Source organism: Typha latifolia, chromosome 2, assembly GCF_019914945.1.
Source record: "Typha latifolia isolate L0001 chromosome 2, TyphaL0001v2, whole genome shotgun sequence".
NCBI lineage: Eukaryota > Viridiplantae > Streptophyta > Magnoliopsida > Poales > Typhaceae > Typha > Typha latifolia.
In genome coordinates this window covers 15,919,379-15,946,837 of record NC_133087.1, presented here as the reverse complement: position 1 = coordinate 15,946,837, position 27,459 = coordinate 15,919,379, and the positions used below count along the sequence as shown (strand labels likewise).

The following is a 27,459-nucleotide window of genomic DNA, read 5'->3' as shown; positions in this document are numbered from 1 at the left end:
TTTTCTGCTATTATGAATATTGAATGTGAACAGATGACAATAACCTAATTAGTTGCCCGATAATGCCTACCTGGTAAGGTCTTCTTCTCTTTAATACTGATTACTGATTATTCCAGAAGTTAATTGCCATATCAAGACTTCGGAATTTCTCTGTCTGTGTATTAAATTCTATTGATGTCTGTCGAATAAGTTATCGTCATTATGCTAAATATTAGGATGTTTATTTTTCAACTGTATATTTCTATAATGTTTGGATCAATAAATATTCCAAGTGGAGTAGTCAGTGAGTTTTTCAAATTTTGGCTTGTTTCGTTTTCTCAGTATAATGCAGGTTTCTTTAGTAAGTAATTATGACTTAATAAAATTAAAATATTTTGCTAAAAGTGAGTAATTTTTGTGATTATGATTGCATGTAGTATATAAGGTGAAAAATGTCGTTATCTTCTTTAGAATGAGGAGTTGAAGTAAAGTAAAAGAAGCCGGATAATTTTAGGAAAACGAAGAACTTACTTCCCACTCACTAGATATTCTTCGTCCAAACAAGATAAAAAGTGATAAACTTTTATAAAATTATCACTTTCTTAACCTTAATTTTCAAAACAGTTAATTGCAACAGTTAATTGTCAGTAGAGAACAACGCCTTCCACATTTTTATAAACTACATGACATCATTAATTGCAACAGTTACCAACTTCCACTGAACAATTTTAATTTTTATCAGAACTTCATAATTACTAGAAGTTACTGCAAACCAAAACACACACGGGGGAAGGAATTAAAGAAAGAGGAGCGATTGGGATTGGGATTGGGATTTGGGGTATCAAACCGCCCAGTCCAGGCCGAGGGTAGATTTGGTTCGGATCAATAAATATTCCTCCCGAATGCGTGCCCGTATCCGGCCCCGTCTATACTCATAAACCCTAAAGGGCCTAAACCCCCTCGCCATCGCCAAACCCCCGATCGAGTCGATTCTTGAGAGTTGAGAGTATCTTATTCTTAGACACCGTTCTCCTCGTCTTCGGCACGCCGGGCCTCATATTGGAACCCTAGTCCGTAGGACTCCCGCGATGAACAGGGGAGCGAAGCGCCCCGCCTTCTCCGATGACGCCGCCGAGATCCCCTTCTTCACCGTACGTCCATCCGTCCTCCTCATTTGCTACCTTCTCGTTCTCTGGTCTTTTCGAGCCCTAAGTTTACTTCAGATTCGTTGCCCCTTGGGTTTTTCTTGCTGGTTCAGCTATTTAGAATCTTTACTTGTTTAAATTTGTGATTTTTAAAGAACATATCTTTCAGCTGAGCGGGTGAATTCTTTTGCTTAGAATTGGTCCAATCAAAGATAATTTTTTTTTCTTTTTTTTCTTTTTTTTGCCTGCCAAGTGTTTGTAGGTTATCTATTTTCACTCGTTTAGTAAGTGCCTCAATGTGGAATGTTTGGTGGAGAGAGTAGTAGTCTATTAATTATTGCCAAGAATTTGGAGCGTAAAATTCTTTACCCAGATGCTAATGTACCATTGGATATGCTTGGTAAAGCACTCTTCTTTGATTTTCTACGATGATGCAGCTACCGAGTAAAAGAGTAATGGACGCACCCTCTTTTGATGTTCACAGGGCGGAGTCTTCCCATCAGCATGTGATGGAAGGACCCGCATTTGATGTTCAAAGGGCAGAATCAGCTCGCCGGCATGTGAGGGCTCTTAACACCCAATTTGCAAGGTTGCTGACCTTTTGTCCTTTCACTTTTCCTTTTCTATTTTATGCTCTCATTATTCATATCGAGATGCTTTCCTCCACAGAAAAGTTGGAACTTATTTATTACTTGCATGTATCTCTAATTCTTTTACTTCTAACCAATGCAAATGCTACATTCTCGTATTTTTTGGGTCTATTTTTGGCCAAAGTACTATGCTAATTCTTATTCTAGAGTAAACCTTTCATTAATTTTAGACTCTTCTTGTTGGACATAAATTGTGCTGTGAGTTGCTGGCATTTTGTCCATTTTGCATTTTACTTGTCTTGGAGGCTTGCAACTGCTCTAGGTAGCTATACTAAGTTGATAACAACATTATGACGGTCCTACATATGCATTTTGGTCAATGGTTTGGACACAGTGGCCTTTCTTCTTGCTGAAAGAATACAATATATTTTTTTAAATGGTTTGTCATTTCAACTAATTCAAACTGGTGAAATTTTGAATTTGACTTTATACATTGTATGCCTATGTCCTGTATAGTGGTTTCAGACTTTCAGTTCTATACGGGCTCTGTAATTTCAGCCTGCATGTTATTGTCTGTTTGTGATTAGTTGTTTTGAAGGTAAGAAATCTTTGAAGCATATATTTCTTGCTTGTTTGACACTTTTTTAGTTGTTCAAACTTCAAAAGTATCAGTATATGGGAGTGCCATTGTAAGGCTTGCTTGTTGACATTTTTGTTTTAGTCATGGAAACAAACTCTCTAGCGTGCATTGGGATAAGCCTGCTCATATTCTTCCCTCCCAGAACCTATATTGGCAGGATCCTCATGCAATTAGATGCTCATTGTTATTAGCACATGTAGATATTCTATTTAGATAAGTCAGCAGTTGTTTTGCATTAATATAGCTGGCAGATTGTGGATCTAATATCCTAATTCTAGTTCTGCCTTGACCAAATATTTGTGCATGTGCAAGTGCATTTCCTCATGGGTTTTATGTCATGTTCCTCTCTCAGTTATAGGTCTGTCTGTCATAGTTATTCTACTTATCATCATTGAAAATAATGTGCTTGTTCAATTTGAGCAGTTGGGTACAATTACAGCTACAAAACCATCCAGATGAGCTTTGGGAAGATGGTATGGAAGACTATCAATCTCATGCCTCCGAAATCATGGTATGCTCTTTGTACTGGAATCGAAGTTTGAGATGCCAGACAATTTGTTGTTTACATTATGTGTATGCTAAACTTTGCAGGTTTTGCATGGACATTTGCAAATACCTGCCCGTGTTATCTTATTTTGCATTGTGCCTTGCCCTCGTATTTTCCACTTGACCTGCATTTTTACAAAAATATTTAGATTTTAGAGAACGCTCCAGGCTAGGTGTTGTCTACCACATCTTTAGAAAATTATGTTCTGCAACATCTGGCCTTTTTAGATTTGGATGTTTGTACTTTATAATTCCAAAAATGTGCTCTTTCTCTCTTGGGGAGGCAAGCCACCATCTTGTCCCCATAGCGTACTTTCATTTCATGCGAAACCATTTACATCCTGACTATGTATGTTGGACTAATCATTTTAGGAAAAGGTGCTCATTAGATAGATCTGAGTGATTCCACTACTTAATTGTATGATTATTGTTTGCGTTGCTATTTGATGTAACAACCGCAACTTCAATAATCCAGCAGAATTTTTCTCTTCTTTCATACTATCTTTCGTTGCATTATTTGTGTTTGCTGCATTTGTTTGGGACTGTACATTATAGATTCTTCTGTTAATTGTTCTCTCTTTTATTAGGAGAAATTCAAGGATGTTGTTGATTGGCTAAGGGCAAATGCTGCAAAATCACAAACTGAATTGATTTCAAGTTCACTTGGGGACCAGAAGAACTGTGTATCTGGACCAGAGAATAATAACACATTATCCCTTGGCATGAATAATGGGCCAACAAGACTGCCTATACCAGCTAGCTTTTCAGCTTTGCAGAACACGTGTTCAGAAAATTCATTTCTGTTTTCTACTAGTCAAACACCAGCTTTCACTGGTATGCCTTTCCCTAGATATTTATGCCATGTTTTGGTTGCTCTTTGTGCTTTTTATGGGTGAAAATTCCAAGGGACTAGATTATCTTTTATGATACCTGCAGGTCTACCTGGTGGTCAGAACAACTTGTTTTTAGAGAACGCCAAACCTACTCTACGCCTTGACACAAACAATGCGTTTTCAAAACAGGATGTACCTGGTTTTTCTTTCCGAAGCATGCAAAGTTCTGGCTCACAGAGCTCAACTCAGATTTCAGTTAATCAAGCACCGTTCTTTCCTGGTAGCTTCTGTTCTCTATTGGTTACAGATTTACAATTCTGGCATGATTTATTTATCTTGTACATAAAATTTTCTTGTGCACCGCTGTACACTTGTACAAATGTGTAAGTGTACTTTGTAGTCTCTTCGTTATAAAGGACTGATTGGTTCTGTATTTGATGATAGCAATGTAAAGTAAAGCTGATGCATAAAGAGTCAGGTTTATGAGAATCATAATAATTCTTATCAATGGCATCTTTTGGATTTGCTGTAAATGAATGCCTCTTTCAGAGTATTTATATTTTTTTCTGGGCTGTTTTTTTAAAGTGGCAATGATGTTTCTGTGTCATTTTACAGAAATTATTGCATATCTATATGCTGAATTATTTTAACTAAAGAATTCGAATTATTGCTTGCCAATGTTTCAGGAAATCAAGGTCCTACAACTTCCTTGAATATTGAAGCTTCAGGTGATATGGATGAAGGTGAAGTAAAATCATCTTGTCTACCCACCGCTTAGTTTATATTGAGTCCTCAGTACCCTTTGATCATTGGAAAACTATTTACCTGCTGTCACTTTTGGATTCCTTTTAGTTGGGAGTCTCCGATGCGAGACCTGTGGTGGGTGGTGGGTGGGAAGTGTTACATTTGTTATTTTGATTTATAAGAACTTATCTTTTAAGGATTACATTGATTCTTTGTATGCTCCTAGTCCATGATAAGATGAAGTTCATAAGTTAAGCTTTCATATAGTTTCTGCTGGAACCACTCAGCTCTTCTGTCAACAAGTTAATCAAATTATTTTTTAGTGCATCCTTTCAGGTGGATTTGCTACTGACATCCAATACTCTATTTACTAAAACAGAGATTAATTTTTACATTATGATCTAGTTGCATTCCTTTTAAGGGATTTAAATTATAAAAATAAAGTGAGCCATGACCTTTTCTACTATCTATTATACATAGTTTCTGGAGGCAGAAGATAAGAGCAGTCATTCAGGTGGTTATTGTGGTTGCAATTAAAGCACTAATCTTGCAGAAATTTAATTTGTTTATGTTAAATAGAATTTGTTTTATGAGACTATTTACTTTGTTTGGTGACTTATAATTTTCAAGGCTGATATTTCTGGGTAATATTTAATTTCATATTATATAGTAGTTAAGACATTTCAGATTGGCAAATCCAACGGGGTGTGATTGTTTAAGTTGTCTGAATACAGCAGCATCATGTTGATGGTTTATTCATCCCTCTTGTTTATAGAACTAGGGCTTTCTTATGAGGCCTTAGTTTTCTCTAACATATGCATACTATGGCTAGAAATGCTCCAATTTGTATGTGCTTTTTATTGGGTGTGATGATCTGATTTGTTTTATCTAAGTAATGCCATTCTAGTAAATTCCAGTTATGTGAAAAATAATATGTAGACAACTCTAGTGGAGTTTTTATATTCTAACTTAACATCTTTCATGGTTTCTAGAATCCAAGCAGGAGCAGCCAAGCAGTCCCTCCTTCAAAAGGACTGAAGAGAAAGGAATTGTTGTCGTCCATGAGACCAAATGCAAGGTGTATGTAAAGGTATCCATACTATGGATTTCTTTGGTCTTTGAGATCTAATGCTATGTTGCTATATTAATTGATTGAGAGATATGCCAAAATATATTTTTCTTTGCTGGGCAATCTTCAATAAATTGATACATTGCAAGACACTCAAAATTAATAACATTCTTTCTTCAGTTTGGTTTAAAACTTTCATCTAAGTAATGCAGCATATCTTCATGCAAATTATAAAAGCGTGGTATATCCTATATTATACAAAAGAATATCGCTGCAGTATTTTATTTGATCTGCATGTATTTCCTTTTGTATGTAAACTGATTTCTTGTACTACATGTGTATATTTATATTGAATTGTGAGATATCTAATATCTTTCTGTCCTTTTTGTTAAGAAAAGGCTGAGGAATCTGCTACTGCAGTTAATATTATGCACGAGATTAGAGGTTGATAACTTGATTAGTGCAAAGAGCCAAAGAGAAGAATAAACTTCTCTAGAATGACCTGATGCTTGATCTGTTTGGCATTTTCAGAAATTTACCTGTCAAACCTATGCCCATTAAATGGAAGAATAGATTCAATTCCAACCCTCTTGGAAATTTCAACACAACTGGTTTCTTCTGCATTAGATTATTTATTTTTCTTTTTGAGAAGAATTATGCACTAGATGGTTTTTCCTGTTAATTAAAAGAACGGAGTACTTTTTAAGTATATAAATGATTGTTCTTGTAGATGTTATTGCAAAAAATGTTCACATCTCTGAACAGTGTTGTTTGTTGGCACCTAATTGTTTGTCTTATCCAGCCGGAGAATCCTGTAGAGAAAGGTTGGAAAGATATGGGCATGGGTCAGCTCTCCATCAAATGTAAAGAGGGTGCCAATAGAGCGACTAAAGAGTCCAAGCCATCGATTGTTATCCGAAATGATGTATGTTATTGATTCTTGTCCTATTGTATCAAGGTGTTACATTTTTATTCCTGAACTCTGTGATTTTTCTTGGAATATCAAAGAGATGGTTTAAATATTAGCTTAATTACAGTTCACTATCCTAAACTTTGACTCAGTATTATTTTACCCCCTCAACTATGAGAGTGTACAATTTCCTTTTGAACTATTTAAAATGTTACAATACCTACTTTATAAAGGGGTGCTGAGTGTTACTAGTGGTAATTTGCATGCTTTCATAATTGACGGGAGCAAAGTGTAATTAAGCATTAAATATTTATAAAGAAGCTTTCATTTTGCACTGCATGTGCTGTTTATGTTTGTGCTTATTGGTTGGTGAGCGATTTGAGGAGGGGAAAGGTCAGGAACTAGAGCAAGAGATTCTGCATGTGTTTGAGTACAAGCAATTTCTTTGATATTCTTATATCTCATTTGCTCTAATGACTCATTATCATTTGGTTGCAGGTTGGAAAGATCTTGCTTAATGCTTCAATATATCCCGGCATAAATATAAACATTCAGAAGAACACTATTGCCTCGATATTTCATGTTTCGGTAACTCATCCTGCAAACCAGACTTCTCATTTTCCTTATTTCATATGAAATGTCTTTCTCGTCACAATAAGAAGCCTATTATATATACTTGTTTAGGTACTTACCTATACAACAAATGTAGAGCAGAATATCTGTGTTGTGTTTGTGCATACAGTATGGAAGAGTGGTAGGGAGCAGAACAGTGTGTCTAAGAAGACACTTTTTTATAAAAAGAACATAGACAATGTGGTTTGTTTCAACAACAGCCCCACCAAACAATAGGATCTTGCATAGAAGGAAATCTCCACATGGCTCTGCCATGTCTGAAACCCTAGCCTCCCCTCTCCCGCATTCTTATTCTCTTCCCCACTTTCTCTGCTGCTACTTGCTCCACCACTCCCTTACTGCCATCGTCCACCTCATCCCCTTCTGGCCACAACTGCTGGGAAGCCTTATAATGCCTGTGTGCACATCTCGGTGTGTGTGTTTTTTTATTTTTTTGCCAACTCAACCTATTTAACCCATGGTTTGGAGCCAAGCAAACATTAATCTGTCCAAAACTGTGAATCTTTGTGCATGTCTTCTTATTGCATGATTCGTCCATCAATGCAATAGAATCGGTAGCAGCTCACTATTTTCTTTTCTCAGGGTGGTGGACCAGCAAGTGAAATTTCTGGCAGTAGCAGTGTTGTGGCTCGCACGTACTTACTGAGGTTGAAAAACGAGGAAGAGACTACAAAACTGGCAGCCGCAATCAAAGATAATGCTCCATCTGACTAACGTACCCAGTGGAGGACATCATCTCAAATGATGCTTGTGGCACAACAATTGTAATGTTGTAATCATCTTGGATTTAAGTCAATGTTGAAGGTTGTTCAATGTCTCTGACAAATTTTGCTTAAATTGGTCGCCTTGATAAGCAGACCGTAACTTTTAAAAGCTTGTGCTCTCGAGGCACCAAGTATCCATAATTGAGTTTGTCCTTTTACGTCTATGCATTAAAGAAAATAGTACGCTTGGATTACAGTAAATAAATGATGTTTATCTTACACTTTATATGTCATTGTTTTCATCATTCGTGAGACTTCCGTTTTGACGAACCTTGAGGCAGTTTTCAAATAAGTTATACTTCAGAACATTAACACAGCTAGTTTTTATGTACTTCTCGGTGATTCAATCTCTATTGAGTATGGTTAGTTGATTATTCACCCCCGCAACTATTGATTGAGATCTGTATCACCCTTATCTCCCTTGAGATCTGGAATACATCTCGTAAGTAACTTAAATATATCATTAAGCTTGCTCTCTCCATTAAAATTCAGATATAAATAATATTAAAATTTTAATCAACTTAATAAATGAAAACGCCCTCATCTTCCTTTCGTATCTTCTATCTTCTTCTTTAGTTAAAAATATTCTTGTCCATCTAATTAGTTAGTTATCTTTTTAATATTTCTTAATAAAATTTTAATGAAGAGGGCTTAATTACAATTAGATAATCTAGCCAGTGTATGCATCTACTTTTTTTTTTTTTTTTTGAGGAAATGAAAGTGATACAGAAAATAATTGAGGAGGCCAAAATATAACTAATCCTTAATTATCGTACCAAAAATGACACTTTTGTTGGAACCTGGTTTGTTTCTTAAGATAACAAAATTTGTACATGATGATAATTAGCAATTTAGCAGCACTCAAACGTTGATACAGCAAAATATAAGTTAGGTGATACAAGCCTAAGTAATTTCGCACACTGCTGTAATAACCACAAAATAAAAATTAATAGAAAGCTTGCCCTTCATACTCTTTTTTGTGGTAAACGTACATCCATAAAGTTGCTTCTCTTTACAGCAGATGATCTCAATACAATTAATTGATCTGAATATCTTCGAGGATACAAGGAATCATCATTATCACAGTTGTATAAAGAACTGAAGAGCAAATTTATCCTATGCTATTTTGTGTTCCATTCGACATGAGCCAGTTTGGAGGGTATTTTTGCTCCATGTCGAGAAACCGTTTGTGACAGCAACCTCTCTTGCAGAGAATTATTTATAGAAGACAACCAATAGAGAACTAACTCAGCTGCCATTAGTCTCATTTCCATTGCATTTCAAAAGACCTCCGATTACTTGAGAAAATGTATAACATGCACATTCCTGTTAAGTTGGCATTTCGTTTGTTAACCACTTCCAGACCTTCAGTTCACCAGTTCCTTCTCCAGTGAAAAACAACCCACCAGGGCCTACTTGTATTGATCTCACTTCCTCCTTGGAGAAGATTTTACCCCTCTCACTGAATCTGCAAGAAGTAAATGGAGTCTTGTGAGCACCTTAGCAATAGGATCATCATAGTAGCTCAATATACTTACGATGGCAGGTCATAGAGGCGGACAGTGTTGTCATTGCATGAAGATAATAGAACAGGTTTTGCTTGAGCATCATGCATACCACAGAGTGTAAGCACTCCCTGAGACCAAATGGAATCCCTTAGCAAGGCAATGGCAAGAAAAACAAGAATGCTGATATATGGGCTCCGTTAACATACACACCTAAACAACAATATACCAATTCAAGAACAAAATATAAATGATATTCACATATGCTTTGCCTTTAATCATGCAACTGCAATGCTGACTAAATCTTACATATATATGTGCTCCCTAACATACACAGTTTAAACAACAGGACACTAATTCAAGCACAAAAGGTAACTGACTCGCTCATATGCTTTGTCTTTGGTCATCCAACTTCCTGGTACATTAATAGTAACCAATTTTAGCAATCTGAGCTTCCCAAATTCATCAGTTGAAATTATGAAAGATCAATTTAGCAGAGGACTAGATTTACGGATCAAAATATTCACTATCTATGCTTTAGTTAAACTGAGGTCATTGTGCCAAGAATTTTGCACATTTCACTTCCTTCGAAGCTTCATAACTGGTAAAATGGTTAAAATATAAATCAGAGTTCCAGGCCATCAGAAACTGACAAACAAACTTGAAATGACAAAACAATGACGAGGACAATGAGCAATCATCTTAAAGTGCACTTCTTGGCCTCACAGCTGAAGGAGCTCGAACTCAGTTGTGAAAATTCAGTCTCTTCTTTCAAGCAATGGAAATGTGGAAAGGATTCAAGATGCATGATGTGCAGAAATACATATGGTGCAGAAAAACTGAACAAGTGGATGAAGCTACAGCACGGTCAAGAACACATTTCATCACAATGGGAACAGATGCCAAAGAAGAATGATCAAAATTAAAAGTACTACTAAAAAAATTCATGATGGCCATGCAGCCACATCACCCTAGAAAGGCATCAGGAATTTCTCCTTAAACTGTTTTGCCAGATTGGTATAATTTGTTGAGAATCTTAGGATTTGAAGAGATATGCAAATTGTTTGCCTAGTGGTAGAACAATAACTGATACGGATATTAGAGTAGGGCATTTTATATGCACATACCATAAAAAACAAATACAAACACCAAAATCTAATCATCACTTTCAGTGTGTTTGGCAAACAGAAAAGGCTTGATAACAGTGATAAGTAATCAATTGTAAGTTAAAAACTCCCTAGAGATATCAGATGATGAATAGTATGGGTGGACATAAGCCATATTTTTCCAAAATTTCTGTGCCACCAATTATTTCTTGAGATTTCAACAAGATGAGATTCAGGCTATATTTTAATGGGTCAACTCACGTTTGACTAACTTTGATGAGCACATGGTTTAAATGCTAATGATGTTGATATACACGTATGTGTATATGAATATATATATAGTACTGAATGACATTCCCCCTCTTCCTAAAACTTCATTTGTTCAAAGATTAGACATACTTCTGCTGGTGAAATACCTAATACATAAAAAAAATCATCCAATATTATAAAGATGAACTGTACTATCTAAAATACTAATAAAGCTAATCATAAAAAATCACTTTGTTTACAATACCGACATCCATTATAATGTATGGTACGAGTAAAATTACATACATGTCCTTCATTATGAGTATATGTAACTTCTAGTTGTCCTGTGTCTGTAGAAACCCAAACCTGAAAAAGAAAAGAAGGATAATTAATTACTTATAAAAGAAAAGGGTGATTAACCAGAGCAGCATAGACAGAGTTACATAGAGGAGAAACTTAGAGCTCTGAACAAGCTAATTAATATAAGTCAAGTAACATCAAGAAATACGAAGAAAATCTAACCTTTATTGTTTTATCCAATGAGCAAGACAACAGAAACTGATCCCAACAGAGTACCGACATAACAACTGATGTATGGCCAGAAAGGGTCTGGATACACTGTAAACTTGTAAGGTCCCAAACCTGAAAAGTATTTAAGTATTTATAAGATTGAAAATGCACTTTTTACACAAATTACTTTTAGTAACAGAGAGAAAAAAAAACAGTGAGGAAAAAAACTGATCTGATGTAACAATATATTGCTACAAAAATTCACATGTGTAGACTGAATAAGAAAAGTATTATACCAGAATGTCATTCAAACTAAATGTTCACATAGCATGATAGCGCACCATGATAAAATGCTGAAGTAATATCCTTGAGTGCATACTGTAAAAGCTTCAGTATGGATACACAAAACCAGTGTATTTCTGTTGTTAGTTGTACAGTTTACAAGGCAGCTATCTACTTAGACAAAAAAAAAGAATGATTGGTAATATGAATAGACTGGTTAAGCAGGTGGCACCTCTAATTTCAACACTTATCAATCAAAGTTATAATTGGAAAAGAAAAGACACAGCCATAACAGACTAGTCTCATGATTATTACCAAACCAATCTGCACTTCATTTAGTTTTTGGCTTTTCGCCTTCTACTGAACTTCATGGGCTTTGATTGGAAATACATTGTTATTGGATGAAAATAGAAACACTTGATCACAACTGATAAAACCAGCTAAACTAACTGAAGCTTGACCAAATTTGGTCAGCTTCAGGCAAAACTGCCTCTAAAACTCCTGGATATTGACCAAACTTGATGTTACAGCTGCATCAGATATATTTAAATTAAAAATCAGCAATTGACATTCTGAAGACTCAAAACCATCTCTAATATTATAATTTTTTTATTAAAATTATGTTAAATGCGTGCCAATGACACGTGGGGGCGTGCCGATGGCGGCACAGCCATCATTGATCAAAAGTACATTTTAGCTAGAAACAATCGAGATCACGAAAACACAATACAATTCTAAAATCCTTGTTGTTTCCAACGTTCGTGCATTTCCTGATTACTTGTTATTGAGTCCAAGAAAAGAATGTTGAAATCACCACAAGATTGAAATTGGAACTCCACAAACTAACCAACTAAGACTGAACCATCTCTTTAGATCTTGGTTCAGCATCAATTGGACTATGACATAGACTGAATCAGAGTTTGCGACAACAAAACGCTGAAACAAAATAAGAAGAATAGGATAAATACTCAAGTTTTTTTTTTTTACTTTTTTTATCATGTCTAATTTACCACAAAATTTAAAAACGAGACAAGATGAGTTGAAAAACCGTTGACTTAAAAATTCAAAAATTGCTAAAAAAATTGTTGAATTAGAAAATAATTTATATGAAAATTTCTCCCCTAAGACTTCAAAATTTTAAGTTCTTTTAAATTTTCTATATAGTCATTAAACAAATTAGCGACTTACATTCCTAGTTAGCGGTTTTGTTAATGTGGCATATTTAAGTTTTGAAGTGTCCTAGATGTGTAAAAAAAATTTGGGAGAGCAAGTTTGGTCAAAAGCTCTAAATTTATCAAATAACAATAAGGTTAAAAGTTGCTTATGATATATGGTTTTGTTACAAAATCTCACCAGGGTGTAGAATGATTGGAAATAAAATTTTGATGGTCCATATGAAAATCCAATTCTAGTAGGAATTCTCTAGAATACATAATACGCCTTGATCAAGCTCTTCAACATCCTCATTCTTACTTTTAAGAGAAAGGTGATATTTATCTAGAAAACTTTGCATATGTAGAGTCTATTTTGACAGAAGATTAATTCAGGTAGAGCTTCAACATCTTAAGATTTCAACTTCAACATCTTAAGATTTCAACTGAGACTATCTTGGTATATTTTATATGTGGCTAGAGGAATAAATTTGTCGACTTATTTTGAGAATTACAGATTTATTCCTCTCTTGAATCTTATTTTATTCTTATCTCAAAACCAAATCTGAAATAGAAAAGATCGACATGTCCAATTAGGACTCGCCATCAATATGCTCGTTGTATCCCTGCCCATTATCCCATGATTAACGTCGATCAGGTCTATTTAATTTACATTTGGAAGTAATCTCCAGGTCAACTAGGTTATATCACAATTAAGACAAAAATAAAATTGTTTGTGCGTAATTGATATCTAAGGCACATGTGATTAGACAAATGGATTGCTAACTCCGATCCCAGATCACACCTTCATTGTGTTACAAAGCACATAATCCTCACTAATTCCAATACTGATTTAATCAGAACTGTCATATGGTTCAAAGTTTCAGTTATGGTTTTGGTTTTGATTGGTTTTAGTTTGGACTCCTAGAAAAATAAATATTTCAAGCTAAAATAGAATGATTAGCCTATTGTGGTCCAATATAAATGTCAAAACCAAAAATATTAATAATTTTGACTTTAACCAATGAGTTTTAGCTTTCATTTTCATTAAGTTTCGGCCATTACTATTCCATCTCGAGTGAAACTTCAAACCATTACTGTACTTAGAATAAATTTTCTTGGGATTAAAGATGACATCGTATATAGAACTTAGATGTAATTCACTAAATAATTAAAATGAGAATTATGAAATATAAGTACTTATTACATCATCAATATCTTCATTTAGAAAAAGAAATGAAAGAAAAACAAACATCAACAAGTCATAACCTTTGCATTAGGAAATCGATATAGCAAAATTAACAAAATCATATCAATCCTATTGCTCGTCATGTTGCCACATTCATGAGTTGGACCACTCTTTGCCAGCTTCCAATAACCAGGTAGGTGGAACGATTCCAATAATCTCTATTTCTGGCTGTCAGTAATTTAATATACAATCATAACTCATAAGATTAAAACATAGACTATCAATATTCGAGCATTCCTTTCTTAGTTACACTCTACATTCAACAGGCAAGTGACGTTACTTAAGAATATAAACCTATGCATGGTGTCCAACATGAATAGACTGTGCTCAATTTCTAACAATTATGGTTCAAGAATTGAGCATGGAAGGTCATAATATTTTCTTACTCTTATTGTGTGATCCATTGAACCAGAGTAAAGCCTCATTGCTCCAACAACTAATGAAACAACAGCAAGTTGATGGCCAAGAAGAGAAGTCACTGGTTCGAAGCAGTTTCCGGCAGCACTGAATTTCCATGCCAAAATGCGACCATCCTGCAGTGGAGAAGGCCATTAATCAATGAGTCCATAAGTATATGTACAGTAGGATAAAGAAAAGAAGAAAATAGGGGGAAACTAGCCTGAATTCCAGCAAAGAGCATCCCATTGCCGACTACTAGAGCATAGACTTGTCCATTAGGGCCACTGAGACTTAAATCTGTTGCTGTTTGTGTATTCCATGCCTGCAAATGAGCAGTTGAAAGTAAAGATATACATTTAAAAACAAAAGGAATACTGCAAATTACATTTAAACAGAAAATGTATACCTTAACAGCGTTAGGAACTCCTGTAAATATCCACGGCCCCTCATTAATCATACAGCCAACTTCACCTCCCACATTGACGACAGCGACACACTAACACAGGCAAGTAATCCCACTAAGACCTAGAGAATACCAAAACTCAGAAGTCTTCAAACAATGCCACAAGCTCAGGTACCTGCCCAGTCTGGCAATCCCACACCCGAACCGACTCATCCTTGCTCCCCGAGTACATCTTATCCGAACCTGAGGGAAGCGCAATCCCTGTCACAACCTACAAAAAGATCATATTAGATCAAATTCAAAATAGACAGGAACGAACAAAAAGGATAGAAAGGAGCCACCTTTTGATGCCCCTGGAGATGGGTCAGCAAGGAGAAGCTATCTCCGACGGACCACGAGTGCAAGAACCGGCAACCCTCGCCGTAGGGGCAATTCCCGACAAGAAAATGCTTGCAAGGTCGATCCGGCGGCTTACCCCTGAGCCGACCTTTTCCCCAATTGGAGGCGGCGGGGGCGGTGGGTTTGCGCCACACAAGGCCCCGCTTCGATTCGTCTGGCGCCGCCGCTGGGAGCTCGCTGTGGAGGTAACGGCAAGGGTAGCGGTTGCACCGTCCGGCTCGCCAATGGAAGCAGACGCTGTTTGCCCCGCCGGCCCCCGCCGCCGGCGAGGATTTGGCTTGGATCCTCTTGTTGCCGTTGATATCCATGTCGTGGCGGATTGGGATATAATTTGCTCTTACATATATCGAACAAGGTGACATATGTCGGAAATTAGAATTTTTTATTTTCGGGATGTCTTCTTAGCTAAATTTTATTTAGTTAAAACCCCTCAAATATAAGAGATTGATTGTTATTTACTTTAAATAAGTTTTTAAAAAACTTTTAGAATCTTAATTATAAATGCCAATATGTCAAACTAATAAAATCTCACCCTAATCCTATCTCTAACAAAGAAAACAAGTTCTAATTGAACCAAAATTTGCTAACTCACTCTCCTTATAAATAGGAAGGTGGGGTAAGACATACCGTTGCGTGCAATTGGAGTGGTTGCTCTTCTGCTTGACCAATAATTTAAATGTGCAAATATAAATAAATATATGAGTAAATGTGCATTTATCTAGCTATATGAATGCAAATTTGAAGCATCCAATAACATACCCACCCTATTATTGTATAAGACTAAATTACACTTGTTAAATTTTTTATTCAAAAAAATAAATTAAGTGGCGTCGCCCGGGTTCGAACCGGAGACCTTCAGTGTGTTAGACTGACGTGATAACCAACTACACCACGACACCTTCTCTACAATTGAAAATGTCTCAAGTGCCCCTTACATTAGGTTTTTCATCCATAAATTATCGTGTGAAAACCACATGAATAACTATATAACATATTTACCCTATATTTTATAGGGAATGAGAGAAAGATTTCACCAAAATTATAAATATATGATTATTTTATTTTTCTTATTTATGAACTTTAGGAGAGTGGGACATTTGCAATAGTTCAAATCTTTAAAGTTCTATGTCATATAAGAATGGTTCCATAGATATTTCAGGGATCTAAGTATTACCTTATTATTATTATTATTATTATTATAAAAAGTTTTTAAAAAAGTAATTGCTAACTTAGGATGAGTCAATAATCCAATTTAGTTTGGTGTTAAATATTTAATCTCATCTAATGATTGGAATCAATCTGACACAATTGTACACATCTACGTTATGTCCATTGCAATCCACACTAATCACTGACCATTACATCAGATGTGGCCACTTAAAAGGTTAGACTTATAGCTATCAAATTCATCTTGCATTCAAAATAAAGAAGTCAAAATATTTTTATATTTTAAATAATAAAAGAGTCAGACATGATTTGAACTCGAGATATTTGCTCCAATAGGTAACGATTAATTTTATACTATACACTGTTACATTATATATATTTTATTTTATGTATACATGTAGGCATGCATGCATTCACAACAGACCCCTTTATGACTTGCAAACCTTGTAAAATGGCTCACTCAAAATTCAATTCAATTCTCATTCTGATGACACTAGCCCTTGTCCACCTCCAAGCTATTTTGCTCAGCGACATGTATAATTAAAGGAGTGGTCATTGTTGTAGGTATGCAGCACTAAATGCCCACCTGTTATCCTGACTCAATTCCATAGATTCCATCCCAAGAGCTACAATAGGAAGGGTAGCTGCTTATAATTAAATGCTATAAGATCATGGGTTCGATCGTATCGGAGCATTACATGCACATAATTTGACTCAGTGGTTATTGGACTAGTTGTCTCTTTGCCTAGCATATAATTAGTCTCTGAGCCTTGAGCTCATGATCTATTAACAAATGATAAATAAATAAACAAATCCCACATACCAAATTGTTTTATGTTCTTGTTGTATATATACTTGTGTTCTTTTTTTATTCCTCTATGAAGATCTCACACTTACTGCATGGAAGCATAGTTCAAGGAGCCTATCTTTATATGACTGCAGTAGATCTCCTCTATGGTTGTGTGAATTGAAGCAGCCGGCGAGAAATCTGGGCACACCTTTAGTGATCGAACGCCTTGCTCATCTATATATTTGAGAATTGGACTACGAACCAGCCCCTGAGTTACTTCTTCTTTTGGCTTCGTCTTCTTCTCGGCACTCTTCTTTGCTTCAGATGGCTTTTGCATCGTGGAGATTATTTTTACTGTTATTTACGCTTGTAGATTTCTGCTTCTCAGAGAGAGGTTTGTGTCATTAATTATTTCTCTTTCGTTTGATTCAGTCCTTATCAGTCAAGTTGCTTGATGCCAATGCTTGCAAAATCATTACTGTTTGATTAAATTAAATAAGACTTGATAGGCGATGTCTGAACTTAAAATGTTTACGCTGTTAGACAATGGATAGATAATATTGCATTTAAGAATAACAAAAGCTAGTTTATGACTTTATTCTTAACATTTAAGACTTTTAAATTCCTGCATGATCTCTTTATTCAAACGTAATATAGATTTTTGACTTGACCTTGACTCTAACTAGGATAAATCGAAATTATTATGTAATAAGGTTAATCACATCTTTGATCTCATACTTTTGACTCTTTAATTATCTAATATCTTCCATCTTGTGAAGACATAGATGAAAAACATCAAGGAATAATTTTATAATTTACTTTTTTTGTCTCTTCATAATAAAAGTAAAACAGTTCTTAAAGCGCGTAAGATTGATCTCGTCGTATTAGTTAACGAAAAATTTTAGAGGAACAATTAAGGAAAGGGATATTTAAGAGGTTTTACATAGTTGAAGGTTAAATCTGGTACACTATTGAAAATGGACATCAGTTGAGGGTTTATGGTGTAATTATAGCTTCAATTTTCTTTTGGTCTTGATCATGAGCAGCACCAAACTACACATTCGTGAAGCACGGGGCGGAAGCCCCAGTTGTATCGTACTACGACTACATCATCATCGGCGGCGGCACCGCCGGCTGCCCTCTCGCCGCCACCCTCTCGCAGCGCTTCAACGTGCTACTCCTCGAGCGCGGGGGCTCGCCGTACGGCAACAAGAACGTCTCCAACTTGGCCTACTTCGCCCACACCCTCGCCGACCTCTCCCCGACGTCGGCCTCGCAGCGGTTCATCTCCGAGGACGGCGTGATCAACGCCCGCGCCCGCGTGCTCGGCGGCGGGAGCTGCCTCAACGCTGGGTTCTACACGCGGGCGAGCCCCGCCTACGTGGCCGGGGCCGGGTGGGACGGACGGCTGGTGAACGAGTCATACCGGTGGGTGGAGAGGGTGGTCGCGAAGGAGCCGCCGATGCGGGAGTGGCAGTCGGCGCTTAGGGACGGGCTGCTCGAGGTCGGGGTGACGCCGTACAATGGGTTCACATACGACCACATGTACGGGACCAAGGTCGGAGGGACAATCTTTGACGACGACGGGAATCGGCATTCGGCGGCGGATCTGCTCGAGTACGCGAGGCCGGAGGGGCTCACTGTGCTATTGAACGCGAGGGTGTGGAAGATTCTGTTCAGGGTGAAAGGTAAAAGAAGGGGTTGTTTTGCAAATAACCACCTGTATTTCTCATTTATTGCAAAAAAGAATACCTGCTATATAAGTTAATAATGTGCATTGTGGTAGCTGCAGGAAGGACAAAGCCAGTGGCCCATGGAGTGGTGTTCAGGGACTCGCATGGCAAAGCCCACAGAGCTTATCTTAAAGAAGGATCCAAGAACGAGATAATACTATCAGCTGGAGCATTAGGGAGCCCTCAGTTGCTAATGTTGAGTGGCATTGGGCCTAAGGCTCATCTCGGGTCACTTGGCATCGACGTTCTCTTGGACAATCCAATGGTTGGCCAGGGCATGTCTGACAACCCCATGAATGCCATCTACGTCCCTTCCCCTTCGCCTGTGGAGGTTTCTCTCATACAGGTGGTGGGCATAACCAAGTTTGGAAGTTTCATCGAGGGGGCCAGTGGATCCGACTTTGCCATACCTGTTGCTGACTCGGAGGGAACTAAGGGTAGAGATTTTGGCATGTTCTCTCCTCAGGTGATTGAGAGTTAAAGCTATCAGAGAACTTCCCCGTGGTTTCTATCTTTTATATTCTAACGCTTCTGATTATTACGTAGACCGGCCAACTCTCCACGGTTCCTCCAAAGCAAAGAACCCCAGAAGCCATCGCCAGGGCCGTCGCCGCCATGAACGAGCTCGAGGACTCTGCCTTTCGAGGCGGCTTCATCCTCGAGAAGATCATGGGCCCTCTCTCCACCGGGCACCTAGAGCTCAAGAACACCGACCCGGACGACAACCCGACGGTCACCTTCAACTACTTCCGAGATCCCGAGGACCTCCAGAGATGCGTCGGCGGCATCAGGACGATCGAGCGCATTATCCAATCCAAAGCCTTCTCCAAGTACAGGTACGACAACTGTACCATGTAGGATAATAAAAATATAAGTTAAAACTAGATTCTAACAGCTATGTCCACTTCGACAGGTATTCTTATATGTCGATTCGTACTTTACTCAACATGACCGGTAGCTTCCCGGTGAATCTCCTCCCGAGGCATGACAACGACTCGAAATCGTTAGAGCAGTACTGCAAGGACACTGTGATGACAATATGGCATTACCATGGGGGATGCCAAGTTGGGCGAGTAGTCGACGCTGATTATAGGGTTCTTGGAGTGGATGCTCTTCGTGTGATTGATGGTTCCACCTTCAACTTCTCCCCGGGGACTAATCCACAGGCAACTCTCATGATGCTTGGGAGGTAATAAATCATTTAATTGTTCACTGCTTAGTTCTGATTCAAATTATTGCTTTCATCACTTGTAACTTAATGTCTCTACTTTCTATTTCTATATCCAAATACAGTATGCACTACCTGAAGTTTTTTTCTTCATAAAAATTAAAAACAGGTACATGGGAGTCAAGATCCAATATGAGAGGCTGGGAATTGCTGAATAGATGTTGGGTTTGATGATACAAGCCTAATAGACGGTGCGATATTATTCATCAGATTGCTTGTTTCTAAGGATTTTTTTTTTTTTGGTCATCAGGGTCACATTCTTGGAATCTAGTGAAGTTGTTTGTATCACATCTTTCGTAATTCATGACAATATATATTCTTAGTTGGAACGTATTACGTATTTGTGTCGTAAATATGTGTATGATCGCCAGTACTATATATATATATATATATATATATATATATATATGCATATATAATAAATTAATAACAGACATAGTATACCTAAATTTATATTATGTATTTATGCTGATTTAAAATATTTTGAAAGCCAATGGAATATGCTCAAATGGTCAAAGTGGCTACAATTGTGAGAGTACTTTTGGATTTATTAAGTTTTTATTTTTCTTAAAATAAGGCGGGAAATATTGATCATAACAATAGGCGGTTTGCTCCACGCCCATAATTCCGGGCCCACCCTACATGAGTTGGCGGCAGCTGGGACCGTACCTGGGTGGTCCCGGAATTATGGACGTGGGGCGATTTGGATTAGTTGGCAACAGTTACAAACATAGGTTCAAGAGTGATGGGTCCTCCCTACACGAGTTGCTAAGTAGTGGGTGCTAATTTAAACTCTCTGTTTTTGTCCGTGTATCATGTTTATAAATATGTGATTAAAATAAATAATATATATTGTTCACAGGTGTTTTTTTTAAAAGAAAATTATTGTTTGGAAAAAGGAGTGAAATTGAAACAAAATTCACCTAGTAATGTTTTTTTTGGAAGAATTCATTTCATTGTGTTCTCTTTTTCCTATTTTACCCATGAACTTTAATAGGGATGTATCGTATTTAAAAAAAAAAAAGTTAAACTTAAGTGACAAATAAATCCCATCCAAATAGGACCTCAGATCATGGGTACATGTAGTGAAACCGATCCAAATTTATCAAAATCAATTAAAATTTCACTTGTTGATGGTTCCAAATAGTGGATTTGATAAAAATTAAAATTCTCAATTAATTGAATTCCATTTAATTTGGTGATTTCAAACAGCACGTTAATCTCGTCGCAAGATTTGAGTTGGCAATCATTTGTAGATTCTAACGAAGAATCAAAATTGGATTTGCAAATACAAATTTCCCTTTACCTTCCCCGCATGCCAAAATGGGTCGGATCTAAGTTTATAGTACTCTACAAAGGTCTACCAACTATACAGTGCTCAACGCCCGCCCCACGGTAAAGATAAGACCCACGATTCTTTTTCTCCTTGATAGATAAAAATTTTAGACTAATTATATACTAGACATAATAAACAAACCACAAATAATTTAAATCACTAGGCACAATGGAAACAGACGTACACAAAAATAATATATCTTAATTTTTTTTATATAGAGAAAGAAAATGGTGCCTATTAGTACCTGTGAGCTCCTACTACATATGGGTAGTGGTACACTTTTATCACTGAAACTGTAGTGGTGGCCGTCGTGGGCCCATTTATTCGCTGCACTCCCGCCCCCCCACGCCACGCCACGCCACGCCACCCATTTCGCGTATTGGCGCGGGACCACGTCATGCCTGCATCCGGTGGGCCCAAATAGGTTGGCAGCCGTCCTGAAGAAGAAGCAGCTGCACCATCCGTGTGGGATCCACACCTAGTCATTTAGCGAGTTTTCTTCGATTTCTCTTTTAATCCTTTGCTCGTCCGGACCACAACCTATGGTGATAGCCCAATTATACTATAATGAGCAAATACTTTAATGAAGATTCGGAGAACATTCTATTACCTCAATAAGATTGCAGTCATTAATATAAGTGCACCTACTGCGGTTATCGTGGTCCCCCAAACTACCCAATTTAACCCCAATATTAGACCCTGTGGGCCCTAATAAAGATCGGATGGTCCGGATAGATTGATGGTGTAGGAAAGTGATCATAATACGATCTCCAGAACCGTAGGATGAGCAAAGTAGAGGATTATAATAAAAGGAGGAGGCGTGGTGTGATTCCTAGGGTTTAGCAAACCTTTTCTTTTTCCCTTCGTTAATTGGGTTCGCGATAGGACGCGGAGGAGAAAGATGTGAGCGTTTTCGAAGGGCAACGAAGCGAACGAGAGATGGATTCCAAGAAGGGAGACGACGACCCCCAACGAAAGCAGCTGGAGGTATCACCTCACCGCGTCATCATGCCCAAGCAGGAGGTTTTGATTCCCAAATCGGAGCCAGTCGAGATGCTCGGCTCGCTCCATTTTTTCCGGCGAACCCCCAGTCGGAGCAAGGATAGGCATACCAAGGTTGAGGGCCGCGGCCGCAGGATCCGTATGCCGGCGGCGTGCGCCGCGCGGATCTTCCAGCTCACCCGCGAGCTCGGGCACAAGTCCGACGGGGAGACGATCCGGTGGCTCCTCGAGAAGGCGGAGCCGGCGATCATAGCCGCCACCGGAACCGGCACGGTCCCCGCGATAGCCACCACCGTCGACGGTGAGATCAAGATCCCGACACAGGCGTCGACCTCGGCTGGTCTGGAGGACGCGGGAAAGAAGAGGACGAAGCTAGAGACGACTAGGGCTTCGGGAGTCGCTGGTGGTGGGGCAGTGACGACATCCACAAGGTCGGCGCCGATCGAGCCGGTTTGGGCGGGGGTGATTCCTCCAGGGGCGATGTGGGTGCTCCCGCCGTGGACGACGATGGCGGGGCCGTCGAGCCAGGGGCCGTCGAGCCAGGGGCCGATCTGGGCGATTCCACCGATGATAAACCTCGCAGCGTCGACGAGTCCGCTGTTTCCAGCGGCGGAGGAAAAGAAGCAGCCGGAGTTGCAGTTGATGCCGGAGGTGGGGAAGCGGCGAGAGGAGGAGGAGGAGGAAGAAGAAGAAGAAGAAGAAGAAGAAGAAGAAGAGGAGGAGGAGGAGGAGGAGGAGAGTGCTGCCGAAGTCTAGAGTACTTCTCTGCTTTCCCTCCACGTCTTTGTTTCTAGTTGTTCTTTCATTTTTTCTTCTAAGTTAGTTTTCGCCTTCACGTAATTTCAAGAAAGGTAATTAGTTGCAAACCGCGGTGGTCATGGAGGTGAAGGGATACTCTTGCTCCTCGCCATCTTTCAGTTTCATCTCTCTCTATTTTGTGATCAGCACGTGCGCCCGTGAAGAATTAACTACTCTCACTCCCAGTGGGCACTGGCTTTTTTACACGTGCGGGAGTGGGCCACGGCCCATATGTCATGTGAGTTGGGGTTCATGCGGGCCCAACGGGTGTTGTTTGTGGTGGGATCGGATATTGTAGAATTCCTGGTGGGTCAAATTTTGGTCAGAACAAAACTTTAACAAGGGTGACTGACTGTTCCCTTTTTGTGGAGGGTGACTTGTCATGAATGGGATGGGATGGCTACTTGCCAATTAAATGTATCCTAGAGAGCTAAGTTTGATTAAGCTAAGGTTTTTTGTCAAGATTAGCTTGAAACTAGTTTTGGTCCTTAGTAAATGGTTGGGCTTGGCTCACTAGCATCAAATATGGTTTTGATCTAAAACCTAAATTTGAGCCGCACAGGAACTACTTATATTTGTGTGACTTTGGAGCATGAGAACATTACTAGCTGCGTTTCTTCTGTTATTCAACTAGAGTAGGCTTGGTTTTTTTAGCATGGTTTAGTATAATTAATAATTGAATACAAACGGTTTGATTTGGTTACATAAGTCACTAGCAGAATAGACTGGTCAATTGTTATTTATCAACTTTCTTCGTAACAATGAGACTCCTCACTACATACTTACCTGAAACCCACAACAAGTTCCCTTCTTCTCCATCCACATCACCTCGTCCCCAGTCAGCTTCACAGGGAAGCCAGTGAGCACTTCGACGTAAGTGCAGATATTGCGCCCCGCCGCTCGGAGATAGGGAGGATATGTGCCAACTCTCGAGGTCGGCACAGCGGGTAAAGGTTGTGTTCTCCGGTTGCCAGACGTGAACGATGTAAGTATGCAGCTCCGACGCATCCTTAGAAGCATTCGAAAGGAAGAAGAGGTAAGGAATAGAGAGAGCAGCAAATCGGTGCTCCTCATGGTGCAAGATGGAAGAGGTTTGAGTGGAGTTCACAAGGTCTATTCTTCTAATAATAGGGATTTTGGAGGTACAAACGAGAGCTTGACTGACCTCTCAAGAAGTCAAAATAGGAGCTAGAAGGGCCAATCACCAATGTGTACCCCGGGCATATATATATATATATATATCTAATATAAAAAAAAAATCTTAATAAATAGCACTAATCGGCTCCCCTTGGATCCAGAAAATTCTTCTTCACACGCTTTTATTTCAACATAAATACATTCTAGTAGTAGATTACTATAATAGATAATATTTTCTCAAATATTTTTTTAGTTAATTAGTGATACCGGCGATTCGGCCCTCTAATTAATTCTAGCTCAGCACGTCATTGCTAGAGAGCAGCTCAACTTGATTAATGTTCGAAAACAGCAAACACACGAGCTACTTGGTAATTATTTCTAAACTTTCTTGACGATTACAATGGGACTCCTCACAACATACTTATCTGAGACCCATTTCAAGCTCCCCTCAACCATACTTGTTTCCCCGCTTGAACCCCACCTCACTGTCACCTGATAGCTCTTCTTCTCCTTCATCTTGGAGAACTTTAGAGTCTTAGGTGACACAGTCACAGATGCTCCCTTGGGCACATCGACCTTGGCGGTGTACTTGGAGCCTTCTTCTCCCACGTTCGTCACAGTCCGATTCACCGTGACGGCGCTGTTGGACTCAAGCTCGATCATGAACGATGGGTAGTTGAGCTCGGCCCCGGTGATCGACCCCGATTTCGAGCAATCTGTCTTGTTCTGAGTTATGTACTCGATTTGTTTGTCCGTGTATCCGAGTCCACAGAGATAAGCTATGTACTGTTTACCCATGGTGTCATAGACTAGCCCTGGCTCATCTGCTCTGGATGGGTTGACGTGGCCCGCGCCCATGGAGAAGGAAGTCGCAGGGTTGAGCTTTTCATCCATGATCGGCTTCCCGTCGCGGTCGACGACGTCTGAGGTAGTCATGATCGCCGACCTGATCATCGCGGGACACCAATCCGGGTGCTTGCTCCTGATCAATGCCGCGATGCCGCTCAAATGTGGCGTCGACATCGACGTACCGGAGATGACGTTAAATGCCGCATTGCTATTACTCTTCTTATTAGGCCCGATTTGGAACGGCCACGCGGCGAGGACGTTCACGCCCGGGCCGATGACGTCGGGCTTTAGAACTCCGGGACTTTGGACGGAAGGACCCCTAGAGGAGAAGGATGCAACGGTGGGAGCTGGCGAGGTTTGTAATATCGTACCTTGGAAAGAGATGGAGGCAGTTGGGGTGGATGTGGAATTAGTTATGTAAGGTTTGATCTTGGACGCATCGGCGAAGCTTACGTGAGCTGCGGGAAGGTAGTGAGCTTCGGCGAGGGTGGTGTAGCCATCGGTCTCGCTATTCGCAATTATCATGGCGGCGCCGCCCTTGTCCTTGACCACAGCGCCAATAATTGTCCTCGAGCCAATTCGGTTACACACAACTATCTTCCCCTTCACGTCTGCTAGAGTACTCGGGTTGCAGTTTGCGAGCCCGCTACTTTCCGGGTAGACGAGAGGGAGCATGGTGGAGTTGTAGTCGGTGGGCTGGAAGGCGGACTCCCCTTGGAGCTCTTCTCCGTTGCCGAGTTTGACCGTCACTCTTATCTTTCTATCCATGGTGCCCGCGCCCACGGTGAGGACCCACGGGGCCTCGTTGCTGAGACTGACGCTGCCCGGGCCAGAGTTGCCTGCGGCGCAACTTACGAAAATACCCTTCTTCAGTGCGCGGTACGCTCCAACCGCTATGACGTCTTGGTAGAAGGGGAGTGGGTTGATGGAGCCGAGCGACAGAGAGATGATGTCGACGCCGTCCTGGATGGCGGCGTCCATTCCGGCGAGGATGTCGGACTGGAAGCATCCATATGACTCGCAAACTTTGTAGACGGCGAGGTGGGCGAAGGGGGCCATGCCGGCGGCTGTGCCATTGCAGTTGCCGATTACGTTGGCGTTGTTGACAAAATTGCCCACCGCGGTGCTTGCTGTGTGGGTCCCATGCCCGTTGACGTCGATAGGCGGCGGCCGCCGCTTCTCCGTTTCCTTGGCTCCGCGGGTGGTATGAAGGAAGGTTTTCGCTCCTATGACCTTATTGTTGCAACCAACGCTCTTGTTGAACTCACACGTCCCCTTCCATTTGGAAGGCGGCGGAGGCATCCCCTCGTCGTTGAACGAAGGATGTCCGGGTTTGATTCCGGAATCGAGGAGGCCTACAATGACCCCTTTGCCCATCCCAGAGCCATCCCAGAAACCGTTTCCGGGTTGCAGCCCTAGGAAGTCAGGGCTGTGGGTGGTCAACAGAGGAAGCAGGCGATCTTCGTAGGCTACAAGGAAATCCTCCTTCTTCTCCATGTGCTTTAGCTCGTCGTGGGTGAGGTTCGCGACGAACCCAGTGATTACGTCACTGTAAGTGTAGATAAACCGCGACTTGGCGGATGCGGCCGTGCTCGGGGGAAAGAAGGAGATATACCAGTTCTCAAGATCTTCGCGGCCGGTGGGGCCGGTCCTCTCCGGTGGCCGGACGCCAACAATGTAGGTTTTCTGCGTCGATGCATCGTGCGCAGCACCGGAAAGGAAAAGTAGGAAGAGGAGGAGGAAGGAGAGCATCAAAGTAGAGCTGTCGATGGTGCAAGATGATGGGAGAGGGTTTGAGCTCTGCGTTGGCTCTGGAGAGTGTATGTTCTGGCCTTCTATTAATAGGCTTTTTGGACGGAGAAATCCAGAGTGGCTGGTGAATGTCACAAAATTTCGACCGTTTTAAAATGACTCATTTTTCCGTTTTAAAGTGACTTATTTTGCCGTTTTAAAGCGACTCATTTTGCCGTTTTAAGGTGGAAAGATAAAATTCACGTGATTCCACAACTGTATGCGTTACAATCCCATGCACGTAGAGACAAAAATGGTGAGATGGAAGTCAAAGGTCAGAATCCCCATCATAAGCTGCGTGGCATCCAACTGTGCATCTCACTGACAGGTGTCAACACGGTTAATTATTTTTGATTCCCCAATTCAACAGTTAATGCACAGATACATTAGCAACGTCAATTCGCTTAATTAGTGACAGGTCATTATAGTTGTGTTGTCGAGTGCCAGCCACGACTACGGAGGAGCCAGTGGATCACGCATAGAGATCCGAGTTGGGTCATTAGATTGCAATCACTTCACTTA

The 27,459-nt window shown here is 39.8% G+C and overlaps 5 protein-coding genes and 1 non-coding gene across 8 annotated transcripts; 3 read left to right on the top strand and 3 right to left on the bottom strand.

Annotated features, from left to right (window-relative positions):
• Positions 1 to 743: 743 nt before the first annotated feature.
• LOC140781033 (uncharacterized) lies at positions 744 to 8,079 on the top strand. Of its 3 annotated transcripts, XM_073126797.1 has the most exons (11): positions 963 to 1,130; positions 1,378 to 1,524; positions 1,609 to 1,713; positions 2,778 to 2,865; positions 3,488 to 3,734; positions 3,837 to 4,013; positions 4,420 to 4,476; positions 5,470 to 5,567; positions 6,349 to 6,471; positions 6,955 to 7,044; positions 7,672 to 8,079. In XM_073126797.1, exons 3-11 carry the CDS (start codon positions 1,634 to 1,636, stop codon positions 7,801 to 7,803), a joined length of 1,092 nt encoding a protein of 363 aa, XP_072982898.1. In that variant the 5' UTR covers positions 963 to 1,130; positions 1,378 to 1,524; positions 1,609 to 1,633; the 3' UTR covers positions 7,804 to 8,079. The 3 variants fall into 3 exon arrangements, with proteins under 3 accessions (XP_072982897.1, XP_072982896.1, XP_072982898.1); XM_073126796.1 differs by lacking the exon at positions 1,378 to 1,524 and having other exon boundaries at positions 744 to 1,130; XM_073126795.1 differs by lacking the exon at positions 1,378 to 1,524 and having other exon boundaries at positions 744 to 1,130; positions 1,562 to 1,713.
• A 710-nt stretch (positions 8,080 to 8,789) lies between these two features.
• Positions 8,790 to 15,676, bottom strand: LOC140782754 (zinc finger CCCH domain-containing protein 17-like). Its single transcript, XM_073129502.1, has 9 exons — positions 15,049 to 15,676; positions 14,883 to 14,978; positions 14,711 to 14,800; positions 14,525 to 14,626; positions 14,292 to 14,438; positions 11,236 to 11,355; positions 11,020 to 11,079; positions 9,392 to 9,489; positions 8,790 to 9,321 (listed from the first exon to the last, which is right to left on the bottom strand). Exons 1-9 carry the CDS (start codon positions 15,466 to 15,468, stop codon positions 9,183 to 9,185), a joined length of 1,272 nt encoding a protein of 423 aa, XP_072985603.1. The 5' UTR covers positions 15,469 to 15,676; the 3' UTR covers positions 8,790 to 9,182.
• Positions 15,677 to 15,931: 255 nt separating this feature from the next.
• On the bottom strand, positions 15,932 to 16,005 carry TRNAV-AAC (transfer RNA valine (anticodon AAC)). Its single transcript has one exon. It is a non-coding gene; the product is annotated as a tRNA-Val (tRNA).
• Positions 16,006 to 17,387: 1,382 nt separating this feature from the next.
• On the top strand, positions 17,388 to 20,182 carry LOC140781968 (protein HOTHEAD). The gene is made up of 6 exons (XM_073128281.1): positions 17,388 to 17,457; positions 18,110 to 18,751; positions 18,856 to 19,262; positions 19,343 to 19,632; positions 19,710 to 19,985; positions 20,134 to 20,182. Exons 1-6 carry the CDS (start codon positions 17,388 to 17,390, stop codon positions 20,180 to 20,182), a joined length of 1,734 nt encoding a protein of 577 aa, XP_072984382.1.
• A 2,117-nt stretch (positions 20,183 to 22,299) lies between these two features.
• On the top strand, positions 22,300 to 23,202 carry LOC140781967 (transcription factor TCP9-like). Its single transcript, XM_073128280.1, has 2 exons — positions 22,300 to 23,013; positions 23,182 to 23,202. The coding sequence occupies exons 1-2, from the start codon at positions 22,300 to 22,302 to the stop codon at positions 23,200 to 23,202; spliced, it is 735 nt and encodes a 244-aa protein (XP_072984381.1).
• Positions 23,203 to 24,675: 1,473 nt separating this feature from the next.
• Positions 24,676 to 26,898, bottom strand: LOC140781966 (subtilisin-like protease). The gene has a single exon (XM_073128279.1). The coding sequence runs from the start codon at positions 26,896 to 26,898 to the stop codon at positions 24,676 to 24,678; it is 2,223 nt and encodes a 740-aa protein (XP_072984380.1).
• Positions 26,899 to 27,459: the final 561 nt, after the last annotated feature.